This window comes from Oncorhynchus kisutch, unplaced genomic scaffold, assembly GCF_002021735.2.
Source record: "Oncorhynchus kisutch isolate 150728-3 unplaced genomic scaffold, Okis_V2 scaffold905, whole genome shotgun sequence".
NCBI classification, from domain to species: Eukaryota; Metazoa; Chordata; class Actinopteri; order Salmoniformes; family Salmonidae; genus Oncorhynchus; species Oncorhynchus kisutch.
This window is the reverse complement of record NW_022262850.1, coordinates 44,632-59,866: the sequence shown is the minus strand read 5'-3', so window position 1 is coordinate 59,866 and position 15,235 is coordinate 44,632. Positions and strand designations below refer to the sequence as shown.

The 15,235-nt window shown below is 46.0% G+C and overlaps 1 protein-coding gene across 3 annotated transcripts in view; it reads right to left on the bottom strand.

The window, feature by feature from the left end:
- The window catches only part of LOC116363050 (platelet-derived growth factor subunit A), a 37,233-nt gene extending 24,103 nt beyond the window's left edge, over positions 1-13,130 (bottom strand). The window contains exons 1-3 of one of the 3 annotated variants that reach the window (XR_004207811.1): positions 12,346-13,130; positions 11,200-11,299; positions 972-1,097 (exon numbers count right to left, since the gene is read on the bottom strand). Coding sequence is in view for 2 of the 3 variants with exons in the window: in XM_031816960.1 (XP_031672820.1) it covers positions 972-1,097; positions 11,200-11,299; positions 12,346-12,408 (289 nt within the window). In the remaining variant the exon portion in view is untranslated. The remainder of the gene's footprint in view (positions 1-971; positions 1,098-11,199; positions 11,300-12,345) is intronic. The other 2 variants (XM_031816960.1, XM_031816961.1) reach the window with 2 other exon arrangements.
- Between the last annotated feature and the right edge of the window lie 2,105 nt (positions 13,131-15,235).

Below are 15,235 nucleotides of genomic sequence, written 5' to 3'. Positions count from 1 at the left end.
ATGACAAATCCACATTAAGAGATGTGACCTATGACCTGAGGAGTTTGGGTAGTAACTGAGTGAGTGGAGACTCTAGAGAAAGACTGCTCCTTTGTTCTGCTGTAATGCAGCTAGATTAGGCCAAACAGCCTTATGTCTGCATGCAGGGCTTATGATAAAGGACATGAATAATACGCCTGTTTCTAAGGGTGCTGGCACCAGTGGAGGCTGCTGAGGGGAGGATGGCTCATAATAATGGCTGGAACGGAGCAAATGGACTGGCACCATGGAAACCATGTGTTTGATAACATTCCAGCCATTACCATGATCCCGTCCTCCCCAAGTAAGGTGCCACCAACCTCCTGTGACTGGCATGTATATTCAAACAGCAGGCAAGGCATGACCAGCCCTTCATTTTAGACGTGATGCCCTGAGAAGCCTGCGGTATGCTCCAGAAAGAATAGAGTACCGGAGACTTCTTGTGTGAGGAGTACCTGAAGAGTGGCTTAGTGGGCTAATGCAGTCATATGGAAGACCCGGGTTCGAACCCCGTCCTTCACACATCCCTACAAGCGACACACTAGGCTCCTCCCCAGACCTCTATCAGAGGATACCTCTACCCGCGTGGCACTCTCCCAGGTAATACAAGTCAAGGCCCGGCGAGTTGAGACATGAACACTGAATGCCTGGAATTTCCTCGCTTAAGGATACTTCTTTCTCCTCCCGACATGTGTGTCTTAGATCTACACGCCACAGCCAATCATAGGCTCCCCTAGACCTGTGACCCCTCCCTTTCCTCACCAGCGATAATCTCCCATGAATCCTAGGGTAAACGTTTGGTAGATAGACGTCTTGTCTTCATTATAAGTGCCTCAGTAAACACAACCTAACATCATATCCATTCATTGTCATGCCTTGGTTCAAACGTAGCCTGTGTGTGTGAACCCTGTATTGTGTTGTAATGTGATGATTGTGTGTCGTTGCAGACCTACCAACGCTCCTCTTGCGTCGGCTGTGTATCTGTGAGCTCTTCAGGTCTGAGTAGCCATGCTGTTGGGAGTAGTTCTTATGATGCTTCTGCATCGGCTTGGTCTCCTCGATGACCTCATTTTCCGCACCTCGTCAAAACAGAAGGCAGCCGTGTTAATGCAATGTCTCGACACACACAAACGCACACACATACACAGTCGCAGACACTCACGCCCACACACACAAACACACGGACACACACACAGTCGCAGAGACTCACTCATCCACACGTACACACGCACACGCACACACACACACACACACACACACACACACACACACACACACACACACACACACACACACAGAGAAAGGAAGCTAACTGAACCAAGCAAGTTCACCCCAGTTTCACCACTCAAGCCTACATTAATGACACTTTACAAGCCCACTAGAGCTTAATTGGAGGTGAATTACATTGTGGTACAAGTGGCTAGTGTGGTCCTCACCTAAAGACTGCGTCATTTCCTCCATTGATGTTTTATGGAGCCTGCTTCTACACAACAAACCTTCCTAGTCACCGGCTTAATGAGTTAAATGAACCGCCTTTATTGGCTTGGCAAAATCGTTGATGATGTCATACCTCGACAATAATCACCATCATCATCGTTGTTCGGCTGCAAAACAGTCGACCACAAGCCTCCTCCAGTAGGGGTTACAGCAAACATGATCTAGATAGTGTATTTCAAACCATGCCATAGACCTTAATGTACACACTAAACATGATCTAGATAGTGTGTTTCAAACCATGCCATAGACCTTAATATACACACTAAACATGATCTAGATAGTGTATTTCAAACCATGCCATAGACCTTAATATACACACTAAACATGATCTAGATAGTGTGTTTCAACCCATGCCATAGACCTTAATATACACACTAAACATGATCTAGATAGTGTGTTTCAACCCATGCCATAGACCTTAATATACACACTAAACATGATCTAGATAGTGTGTTTCAAACCATGCCATAGACCTTAATATACACACCGAAACTAAATGCTTCTAAATAGTGCCAAATAGGGTTCTTTGGCTTGTTCTTTGGCTTAAAAACCTGTATGGTTCTTCAAACGGTACTACAAAGAACATTTAAGATTGATGCAGGTTCTTTATAGAACCATAGCAGATCCCTTGTTGGTGCTATATAGAACCCTTTCCTAAGGTTCTATACAGAATCATTAATCAACGTTTCTATATAGCACCAAAAAAGGGTTCCGCTATGGTTACAACCCATTTTGGAGCTATACAGAGCCCTTTTTAAGGTTCTTTATAGAACCTTTATGGAGAATGGTTCTATAAAGAACCTTCATCAATCTTAAATGTTCTATGTAGTACTGTTTGAAGAACCATAAATGTTGTTATTTTGGTTAGCCATATTATATTGTTTGAATCCCATAGGTGTTATTATTGTGGTAATTGACAAGTTGGATCAGGTGTGCTAGGCCTGGAACTGCTGGGACTCGCTGAGGGGAAAAGTGACAACTGAGGTAGACAACAGTTCTCAGTTGACATAAGGCCATATGTGAGTCTTTCACAAGGCACAGTCACTGGACATAACGTAACGTCATCACAACACAGATGATATCAACTGGAATGACACTCTCACTCACGGTTGTACAAAATGAGCTGTGAGCAAACCATGCCCCGAAATATTCTAATGAGCCACCACTCCTACATTTTAATTATCACTAACAGAGAAACCCTTTTCTGAACTGCAAAGAACCATCGAAGGGCTCAATGGGTCCATTGAGTCCTTATGGTTCCACATAGAACCATCACCATTCCAAAAGAACCTTTGAGGAAGCCTCTTTTCTTAGTGTGTAATTACATGCTCAGTCTTATTCACCCATTACTAACACAGTGGGAGGAGGGGGAGACTTTCACAGAAGGAATGCAGCGGCTCCAGTTGAGTCACACATGTGGCCATCTTGTAATGTAAACCAAGGTGGTCGTTTCACAGGTGGTCATCAACCCCCATCAGCCAAGTAGTCAAGTAGTCTAATTAGTGGTTTTACATCACTATTTATAGGAAATGTTTGCTTAAATGTTGACTTTTGGCAGAAAGTGTACAATTACGTTGAGTGCAATTATGTTTAGTCATGGTGCCACAGTTCAGTGCAGGGCTGTTAGCTAACTGAATGCTAACAGTTTACTGTAGCTAGCTCACCTTATTACAGTCATGGTCATCTGATAATCCCAGCTTGTTTTGGTCCCCACCCAGAGTATGCATTTTATTATAGGATCTGGTGCCAAAGTAACACACACTCATGGTACAGACCGCAAACACACACACACTCATGACTGGCGTGCACGCACACACACACACACACACACACACACACACACACACACACACACACACACACACACACACACACACACACACACACACACACACACACACACACACACACATACACACACCGCAGTAAAACGATAAAGGGCTGTTCAGTGGCTCAGGGAACAGAGGCTGGACTGTCCACTAGCTTTCTGAGACACTGTTTACAGATCAGGTGGGTCCTCTCTCTGGTAGCCCACCTGTTCAAGGGACACAACCCCATACCTGTTCACATATACTGAACACACACACACACAACGGAAACCTAAACACACACACATCAGAACTCAACTCACTATGCTCATAACAACGTAAAGCCCAGAGTCAACCATTAGACAAGGCCTTCAGGTAAACACAAGGACTTCACTTACAGCTCCTTTGTGCTATAGATGAGACGTTTGAAAGGCTTTTCTTCTCCTGTACAAGGTCTATATAAACCTCTGTTTGCTTATTTATTTACATCTGTATGCTGCATTTCGAGGCCTTGTCAAGCCTAAACATTGCCTAGGCAGTGGGAAGAGAGAGAGAGCGGGCCTTTGCGTCTGCCAGCTAGTCAGTCATTTACATTCGAGTCATTTAGCAGACACTCCTTTCCAGAGCAACCACAGGAGCAAATAGGGTTAAATGTCTTGCTCAAGGGCACATTGACAGATTTTTTTTCACCTAGTCGGCTCTGGGATTTGAACCAGCTATCTTTTGCTTATAACAGCTAGGGTACCTACCGTCCCAGTCAGACAGCTGTGACCCAGAAAAGATTTCCCTCCCTAGAGGAAGTGATTACCTGCTCTGCTTGGGAGCCCAGTCTCCCTGCCGTTTAGCCCAACACAAAACCTATAGGTATCACTGTGTCAAGTAGGCTCATATACACTAAGGCACACAAACACACACGCTAAAACATGCATGCACGCATATACGGACACACACACATATGCACTCAGTCAGACACACAAACATGCACGCATGGACACGCAGGACTTGCAAGCACACATTCAGACACGCACACTAACACACACACTGTGTGTCTGTCTGCCCTCCTGTCAGTGAAACAGGTTGTGACAGCTGCCTGATGTCTCCACCTAACAACCTTTTAATGCTTTGGGTCACTGACAGAACTCCCAGCCTGCTTCTCTTTCTGTCTCTCTCTCACTCGCCCCTTAACCTTTCTCCGTTTACCCTTCTCTCTTCCTCCATCCCTCTTTCTCTTGCTCTCCCTCTCTTTATCTCTCTCTACCTTTCCCCGTCTCTCTCAATCCCTCTCTCTCTCCCTTTTTTATCTCTCTACCCACTACCTCTCTACCTCTCAACCCCCCCTTAATTTCTCTCTATCTAGTCTTCCCCTTTCTCTCTCTAGGTGGGAAGGGAGGGAAGGAGAGGGGGAGGAAGGCACGGAGGAAGTGAAGGAGAGGGGGAGGCAGGCAGGGAGGGAGGGAGTGAAGGAGAGGGGGAGGCAGGCAGGTTGGGAGGGAGGGAAGGAAGGAGAGGGGGAGGCAGGCAGGGAGGGAGTGAAGGAGAGGGGGGCAGGCAGGTTGGGAGGGAGGAAAGGAAGGATAGGGGGAGGCAGGCAAGGAGGGAGGGAAGGAGAGGGGAGGCAGGCAGGCAGGGAGGGAAGGAGAGGGGGAGGCAGGCAGGGGGAGGGAAGGAGAGGGGGAGGCAGGCAGGCAGGGAGGGAGGCAGGCAGGGAGGGAGGGAGGGAGGGAGGGAGGGAGGGAGGGAGGGAGGGAGGGAGGGAGGGAGGGAGGGAGGGAGGGAGGGAGGGAGGGAGGGAGGGAGGGAGGGAGGACAAGCAGGGAGGGCGTCACGGCAATGGACACTGGGAGGAGACAGGCCATGTCAGAGCGGCTGGAGAGAGAAAAGGAGACGCCATATAAAGGAGTCCTTTATGGACTGACTACTGCTTTTTCAGCATCACAAAAGACCTTTCTGTTGTTTTCCTTTCTACATGAAGAAAGCAGGCTGGGAGAGAAAGAGAGAGGGAGGGGGAAGGGAGGGAGATGGATGGACATAGTGATTAGAGCGAGAGAGGGAGAAGGATAGACAGAGACAGGGGAGAAGAGAGAAACGGATATGGATAGACAGAGAGAGAGGCAAGCATGAAGACACAGAAGCAGACTGATTGAGCAAGAGAGAGAAAGAAAAAAGAAAGGAGAGAGAGGAAGAGAAAGACAGTAAACAAGACAGACAGAGAAAGATATAATGCTACCTCTGTAAGGAACCCCCCTCCTCCTCTCTCCTGTCTACTCCAGGTAAGGTTTAGGTAAAGGCTTGTTGGTAATGACACGCCTGCTGCCTGCAGCAGCCTTCTCAGTCTCCAGCCATGAATCACACTGCCTCTGATGACTCCTAAATTACTCACTCTATTAGCTAGGAGACTGACTCTCTCTCTCTCTCTCTCTCTCTGTCTCTCTAACACTGTGTCTCTCTCTCTCTCTGTGTGTCTCTCTCTCTCTCTATGTTTGACTCCCCCTTTCACTGTCAGCATGCTACCTGCTGACACAACACTTCTGGACCTGTTTTCATAAAGTATCTCAGAGTAGGAGTGCTGATCTAGGATCAGTGTTGCCTTTCCTACTCTGAGACATCTTGTGAATACAGGCCCTGTGTCACGACTTCCACCGAAGTCAGTCCCTCTCCTTGTTCGTGCGGCGTTTGGCGGTCGGCATCGCCGGCCTTCTAGCCATCGCCGATCCACCTTTCATTTTCCATTTGTTTTGTCTTGTCTTCCCACACACCTGGTTCCAATTCCATAATTACATGTTGTGTATTTAACCCTCTGTTCCCCACATGTCCTTGTCCAGAATTGTTTATTGTAAGTGTATGTGCATGTTATGTCTGGCGCACCAAGGGGTTCTGTCCCAATGTATCTATTGTTTTTGTTCACTGTGATTTTTATTATGAAACTGCACCGTTGTAACACAGTCTTTGCTCTCCTGCGCCTGACTTCTCTGCCTCCAGTAGGCACTCCTCACACCCTGGTCATGGAGAAATGGAAATGGTTCTTCCTGTGAGATAGTGTATCAGCTCACTGAGCACAGGCGTCAGTTCAATGTCTAGTTTTAATTTACATTGGGTTGAGTTGTCAACTAACGTGAATTCAATGTAAAATCAACCCCCTAAAAAATCTAATTTTCTAAAATTGATCTAAAATTTAGATCAAAAGTTAGGTGGAAAAAATACACCATTTCCTTACGTTGATTACTTTCTGAAATCCAACCAGATTTCCACATTGATTCAACATCCTTACATTAATTTTTTGGTTGAAATGAAGTGGAAACAATGTTGAATCAACCAGTTTTTCCCCAGTGAGAGTATTTTGTCTTAACGGGCATGTGGCTGTGGGTGAATCTGGTTCATCGGAGTAGGAATGCTGATCTAGAATCAGGTCCCCCATGTCCATATAATCTTATTAAAAGGCAAAGACTGATCCTAGATCAGAACTCTGAGAAGCTTTGAGAATACAGGCCCTGAACTGTTGCCAACTGTAGGTAAACAGGCAGAGCAGAGCTGTAGGTTCAGGTTGTTGTTGCACAACCTTTCCCTGTAGAGTGAAGTGCAGCCAGGAATACAGGCTACAGATACTCCACCTCTCCACCTCAGGCCTCATGTCAGGAGTCAGGTTCCCCTTTCTGTCAGTCCTTCAGTATAGACAGATAAGAACAGGCCAGACCAAGAGGCTGGGGAAGATGAGAGGAGAGGGGGAGAGGAGACTGGCTCCAGGGGGGACAGGGGGCGAGACTTCAGCAGGTCATCTCAGCTGTCACCCTGTCTGAAGAGACCATTGCCTTGCTGACTGCTCTTCACTGACTCCCTGACATACACACACAAGCGCATACACGCCAAAATACATACATGTGCATGTTCACACACACACACACACACACACACACACACACACACACACACACACGCATGCACGCACACACACACACACACGCACGCACACACACACACACACACACAATCACCCTCCCGTCCACCATGGACCTCCTACATGCCCCCGAGGCTGCTCTCAACACTGCAGGCTCTCAACACTGCAGACTCTCAACACTGCAGAGTCTCAACACTGCAGACTCTCGTCACTGCAGGCTCTCAACACTGCAGGCTCTCAACACTGCAGACTCTCGACACTGCAGGCTCTCGACACTGCAGGCTATCGACACTGCAGGCTCTCGACACTGCAGGCTCTCGACACTGCAGACTCTCGACACTGCAGACTCTCATCACTGCAGACTCTCATCACTGCAGACTCTCATCACTGCAGACTCTCGACACTGCAGACTCTCATCACTGCAGACTCTCATCACTGCAGACTCTCATCACTGCAGACTCTCATCACTGCAGACTCTCGACACTGCAGACTCTCATCACTGCAGACTCTCATCACTGCAGACTCTCATCACTGCAGACTCTCATCACTGCACAAGACACATATAAAACACAAGCCAAGACCAGATAAGCCCTGAAGGTCTACTTCTAAATGACACTGACACATCCTTCCCTTCTCCCAAAGTTGAAGAGGGTGAGAACTCCTATCTGTCAACAAGGTATAAGAGTTCAAGAAGTGGCTAGGGGTTAAGGGTTTAGGATGCAATGGTTGCAACATATGCCATGGGACAAACAGACATAGATAACTGACAGTTCTCTCTCTCTCTCTCTCCATCTCTCTCTCTCACCCCCCCTCTACTTTCTGACAAGCAGGACCCAGTCCCTTGTACAGTCCCTCTCCCCTGTAACTAGCTTTACTGTCCTGCCATTCACAACAAAAGCTCTGAAAATACACCTCTGGCTGGCTTCTAAGGTCTTTCAATGGCCTGCCTGGCAGCCTACTGACCCATCAGGCAGTCTGTTGGCCCCCAGGCAGATGTATGTACTGGTAGTAATAATCAGGCAGTCTGTTGGCCTCCAGGCAGATGTATGTACTGGTAATAATAATCAGGCAGTCTGTTGGCCTCCAGGCAGATGTATGTACTGGTAGTAATAATCAGGCAGTCTGTTGGCCTCCAGGCAGATGTATGTACTGGTAATAATAATCAGGTAGTCTGTTGGCCTCCAGGCAGATGTATGTACTGGTAGTAATAATCAGGCAGTCTGTTGGCCTCCAGACAGATGTATGTACTGGTAGTAATAATCAGGCAGTCTGTTGGCCTCCAGGCAGATGTATGTACTGGTAGTAATAATCATGCAGTCTGTTGGCCACCAGGCAGATGTATGTACTGGTAGTAATAATCAGGAAGTCTGTTGGCCTCCAGGCAGATGTATGTACTGGTAGTAATAATCAGGCAGTCTGTTGGCCTCCAGGCAGATGTATGTACTGGTAATAATAATCAGGCAGTCTGTTGGCCTCCAGACAGATGTATGTACTGGTAGTAATAATCAGGCAGTCTGTTGGCCTCCAGGCAGATGTATGTACTGGTAATAATAATCAGGCAGTCTGTTGGCCTCCAGGCAGATGTATGTACTGGTAATAATAATCAGGCAGTCTGTTGGCCTCCAGACAGATGTATGTACTGGTAGTAATAATCAGGCAGTCTGTTGGCCTCCAGGCAGATGTATGTACTGGTAATAATAATCAGGCAGTCTGTTGGCCTCCAGACAGATGTATGTACTGGTAGTAATAATCAGGCAGTCTGTTGGCCTCCAGGCAGATGTATGTACTGGTAATAATAATCAGGCAGTCTGTTGGCCTCCAGGCAGATGTATGTACTGGTAATAATAATCAGGCAGTCTGTTGGCCTCCAGACAGATGTATGTACTGGTAGTAATAATCAGGCAGTCTGTTGGCCTCCAGGCAGATGTATGTACTGGTAGTAATAATCAGGCAGTCTGTTGGCCTCCAGGCAGATGTATGTACTGGTAGTAATAATCAGGCAGTCTGTTGGCCTCCAGGCAGATGTATGTACTGGTAGTAATAATCAGGCAGTATGTTGGCCTCCAGGCAGATGTATGTACTGGTAGTAATAATCAGGCAGTCTGTTGGCCTCCAGCCAGATGTATGTACTGGTAGTAATAATCAGGCAGTATGTTGGCCTCCAGGCAGATGTATGTACTGGTAGTAATAATCAGGCAGTCTGTTGGCCTCCAGCCAGATGTATGTACTGGTAGTAATAATCAGGCAGGTAACAGAACACATTCCACTGTTTGAAGGGAGGCATTTCAATTCAATTATAAACACATCCTCTCATGCTAAGGCTAGCTGCTAGAACCAGCCCGACTGAGACCTATTTCAGACTCCACTCAGTCCAACCGATATGATGACGAGCTGAATTGTGGAGGAAAAGTCCTTTCATAATGTAGGCCTGCTATATCCCACATATGCTGTGTTTGTGTGTTGTGATAATCTAATGAAATGTTATTGCTATGTTGATCTGATAGGAGACACAAGACAAGTTTAACCATTGGTGATTCAATAAAGTTGACTGAATTTGCCAATAGGAAATGTGGATAAAACAGACAGACAACATCAGTAATAACATATATGTAACTCTGTCTAATGATAAAATGACCAATGACATAGGCCTGTATCTGTACCCCAACATAGGTGTGAGTGATGTAATGAACCCTGTATATAAGTCAAACCAAAGAAAAGCCCATTGGCTATTTAATTAGTGAATAGGAGCAAATGTTTCTTGGAGCAACAGTACCAACATGAATCATATGGTTAATAGTAATCATAGTTGGCATATGAGCTAGACCTTCCATTACCAACACAGGTGTTTAAAAAGCCAATTATATAATTATCCATTTCCATCCACAAGACAGACTTGGGGAAAGCCCAGATTTGATATATGGCGGGTGGCCTGTGTAAATAGAGGCTCATGTGAACTCAAACAGTTTGTGCCAGCGCACCCTTGTAACCGAATATCCCCTTCAAAAGAGCCAGAGACAGACAGCTAGATTGCTCTCGACAAGAGACAACCACCTCCAAGGAACATGACTGCGGCAGAAAAGCTGTGCTCTCTGCACCCTGTGCGCCGCATGCGCCTATCCGTTTACAGCCACCGTCCAACGTGCCGCATGTCTCTATCCGTTTACAGCCACAGCACCCTGAGTGCCATAAAGCCAGCATATTGTGGGTGACAACTGCTAAATAGAGTCCGGGAAAATAAATACCGCGGTGAAAGTCCACCTTCTATGTCACATGTGTACACTACAGAGTCAGACGCGTCTTATCTCGCGCTGGTGTTTTGGTTATCAGTTCCCAAGTAGGATGCACCACTTTCTGTTCCAGAAAACCTGGCCTTCCCTCCTCCCTGGCCTCGAGTACAAATCCGGGAACATTTCCTACACGAGACCCTGCCTTAACACGCTCCCGTGTCGTTGTTGTTTGTTTGTTTGTCTGTTTTCAATGAGCTAATTAAAAAGACCCAAATGACTACATATAATCCCCGACAAATGTCTCCGGGGCGAGCAGCGGGGCACATAGCCTTTTACGCGCTCGGCGCCGAGAACAGCTTGACCAGTCAGTCCATTCATTTCATAGCAACAGTTGTTGAAGAAGCATGCTGACTGGCTGCTGAGATCCCAAGGTAAGATTGATACGGAGAGCACCACAGGCTCCGGCAACTCCCACTCAGTGAAACAAGAGAATAACTAAAACATGCATTTGCTGCTCCTGAACACACTATCCAATCGGGTATGCCCAAATAATCTCTGCTGCGTCTGGGCGACCTTCATACATTCGGTATCATCGTTCTTTCCCCTAGTCAATTTTATGACACCGTTCTAAGTGACTTATAAATACAAGTAAACACCTTTCTGGTATCGCCCAGTGCGACAGATTGGGGTTCGAGCAAAGTTCAGTGGAATGGAATCACAGTTCGTGTGCGTGAAAGTATCAAGAGACAGAATTTACCTACGGGGGCGTCTATCTCGGAGTCCAATAGCCGCTGGAGGTCGCTGATGCTGTGGATTTCGCTGTGGGACAGTCTCTCTATCAACTCCTGCGGGACTTCCTACACACACACAAAATCAAGACAAAACGATTACAATGAAGATTAAAGACACACATGGACTGTAAAATAACGCATACATTTGCGTCATTATCTATTATTGTCTTATTAATGCAGGTTAATGGAGATAAAAAATGACGCAAAGGTGTGCCCATTACAGCATGCATGTTCTCTCTTGAGTTGTTCACAGGCAGTCCGCTACACTTGCACTTGTGACTTGTTGCGGATACTAGGTTTCTCTCTCAAGCTGGAAGTAGTGTTCGGCCTCACAGCGACAGAGGCTATTTATATATCCCAAGTGCGGTTCCCATGAAAGCGTTTGGCTGGCTCAACCATAACGTTGTCACAGTTGGTTCACGCATAAACAGATTTGGAAACGACCGCCAAAAATAAGTCAAATATGTTTCTTGGTGCAGTTACAATGCTTGTTTCTGAAAGCGTTCTATGCAATGCATTCATATGGCAAGTGGGGTGGTGCTGATATTGCAAAACATTTGTGTCGCCTTAGGGCTACAAGTTTGCTTCTTGTTTGTTCGTTTTTTAGCAGATTAAATAGCACACAACAAAATCAAATAGGCTTTTATGACTTAATATGCACAAAGTCAGCACAAAATGGTTGAGAAAGAACATTTTAAATATAAATACAAGTAGACCTAATATGTTTGCAAAATCTAAATAACGTGTATCCAAAATAGCCAATAAGGCCTATGCACTTTGTGACAAGTACCTTATTACTCAATTGTTAAGTCTATAAATAGTTGTGTCCCACAACTTGTAAAACAACATGCAACAATGTCGACTGCTGGCAAGCAAAGCCCCTTCTCCAGAACAAATGCGCACTAAGGACAGCACCAGGACCCCGAAGTCCCTAGACTACCCTCTACCCATTCGCCCCCACGCTCAACCCCGCAAAACGACCCCCCGCGCCATCAAGAGGGTGACAGCGAGAGAGAGAGGCATGCACTGTGCCTGACTGTAGCCTGCCACCATGGCTAGTCTTATTCAAACCTGTAGAAAGTGGTTGCGAAAAGCCCTTATGTCTATCATACCTCAGCAACAGCATTCAGCAGGTACGATGTACAGAGCAGGAAGTAGCAAAGTACAGGTCTCATTTCCCTTTAATTCCGATTTCCCCCAAAACAAGAAAACGTCTCCTGCTGTAGGAGCCGCAAAGTCACTCCTGCCCTCGGATGATCAAGAACCATCCCTTGGGGAGAGGAACATGTGAGTAGTCCCGTTCAGTCGCCAGCGGTACAACTCCTAAACACTTGTTTGTGGAACTGTGCGGAAATCTGAAGTGCTTTGAAGTAGGGTAGTTGACTGCAATGTAATTCACATTCGTGCGCGTCCGCCACTCCGAGCCCTCTCTCCGTGACAGAAGTAGAGCAGACAAAAGGACATGGCTGGCTCCTTAGACGAGTTGAGCAGTAAGGCAATCCCAACAGAAGACCTTGGCAATCATTGCACTTGTTATCGACCCCCAAGAACGAATAACGTGTTAAGTCTTCTTCAGGGGTTGGAAAACATGTGTAACAGTTTCCCTTGTTCTCAAATATTTCGAGTACTATACCCCAAAAATATTATTTATACAATGAACATGAAAAACCATGACATTTAAATATTTCAACAACAAAAAGTGCGTCTTTTTTAAATGGTACAATCCCAGGTTTAAGTCCCGTAATGAAAACCAAAAATAGAGAGGCGGAAATAGCTCTGTAAAAAGTTGTCCGTGTGTTCTATCCAGTGAGTGCTTAGCTTGCAGTGGGGATTAGAGAGCTCGACAGGTCTGTCTCTGTGTTGGACTCTGGAGTGAATAAAGTTTCGAGCGCACCGGAGCCGCTGAATATAGTGAGCTCGAGCTGTGGGAGTTGGGTGAGCCGCGTGCCCGATGCGCCTCCCCTCGCGCTCGGGTGGTACTCTCCCATCAATTCACTAGCCCAGGGAGCTGGTTGGTTGGCGGATGATTTAAGAATATATCCTCCTCTACCTCCTACCCCCACCTATGACGTCACCTACAAAAAAACACACGTATAGGCTATTGATTTAGCTACATATGAACAAACTACAATACTTATTTTCCACCATAATTTGCAAATAAATTCATTAAAAATCCTACAATGTGATTTTCTGGATTTCTTTTCTCATTTTGTCTGTCATAGTTGAAGTGTGGATGAAAATTATGAAAATTACAGGCCTCTCTCATCTTTTTAAGTGGGAGAACTTGCACAATTGGTGGCTGACTAAATACTTTTTTGCCCCATTGTATATATATTTCCACACTATGAGGTTGGAATAATACTGTGAAATTGTGAAAATGATGATAATGCACTTTTAGTGTAAGAGCTGTATGAAATTTCACCATTTTGGTGGGATGGAGTTTTGGCCTGCCTTGTGACATCACCAGGTGATAAATGAGTTATTAGACCAATACGAAAGAGAGTTCCAAACCTCTTTGCCAATAACAGATAATTTTCAGTTTCCCCCTCCCCATTCAGACCACTCCCAGACAGTCCTAGCTAAATTCTTGCTTGAGAAAATTGAGGGGGGGGACGGGGGGGGGGGGCATTTTTATTGAAAACAATCACAATAAGGTACTTCAATGTTACCCAGAAATCATTTGATATTGAGATAAAAATGGCTGCATTGGACTGTTAAACAAGAGGAGGAACCCACAACCCACTGTCTGGTTAACAAGAGGAGGAACCCACAACCCACTGTCTGGTTAACAAGAGGAGGAACCCACAACCCACTGTCTGGTTAACAAGAGGAGGAACCCACAACCCACTGTCTGGTTAACAAGAGGAGGAACCCACAACCCACTGTCTGGTTAACAAGAGGAGGACCCCACAACCCACTGTCTGGTTAACAAGAGGAGGAACCCACAACCCACTGTCTGGTTAACAAGAGGAGGACCCCACAACCCACTGTCTGGTTAACAAGAGGAGGAACCCACAACCCACTGTCTGGTTAACAAGAGGAGGACCCCACAACCCACTGTCTGGTTAACAAGAGGAGGAACCCACAACCCACTGTCTGGTTAACAAGAGGAGGAACCCACAACCCACTGTCTGGTTAACAAGAGACTGACTGGTCTAAACATGCTCAGAGGAAGTCAGCATTCAACTCTAGAGTAGAGGGGTTTATTTGGGAGGTCCTGGTTGGAAAAGCCCTTGAGGGCATGGTTAAAGTCCAGGACATCCAGGACTGGACACACCACCACTGGCCACAGGTGAGGCCTCGGCCTCAATGCTTATATCAGAGAGCAACTTTCCTATAGCCTGAAATACAACGTGAATATCACTCAGTTTCCCTATGGTTTCACTTCACAAGTTAAATAAACAGGGTGGCCCTTATGATCACAACTTCTTCCCAGCCTGAAATACAAACCAAATATCTCTTTCACATCACTGACTCAAGTGAAATAGTGGCCCCCAATTTCACAATAGATTGCATCACAGCAAAAGGCTTTTGATATCAGAGCAACTTTCCGAGCCTGGAATATAAACCTAATATTGCAACCTAATATTTCACCTGAATAAGGGAAGTGAAAACAGAGAGATATGGAGAAAAAGTTCAACAGAGTGAAAAAAATAGAAATTGAGAAAAAGGGTCAATATTCAGTTTGGATTCCAGAGTACAACCTTCCTGCATACATACTATTTGACCTGTAGTCATTAAACTCTAGGTTACTACAGTAACATAGTTATTTCTCTGCCATGTGCAGCACTTTCCCCCATAATACTTGTCATGGCAGTGGTTGCTCATGCCCCCATAGCTTTCTATTGCATAAGTCAGGCCCAGAGAGATGAGAGATGATGGGTCCTGGTATATGACTAATGACTGATGAGCAGGTTCCTTATATAGCCCCCATGAGGTCGCCAACGTCATACACCGTCATCTCTATTACATCACAGGTCAGAGGTGGGGAGTAGAGGTGGA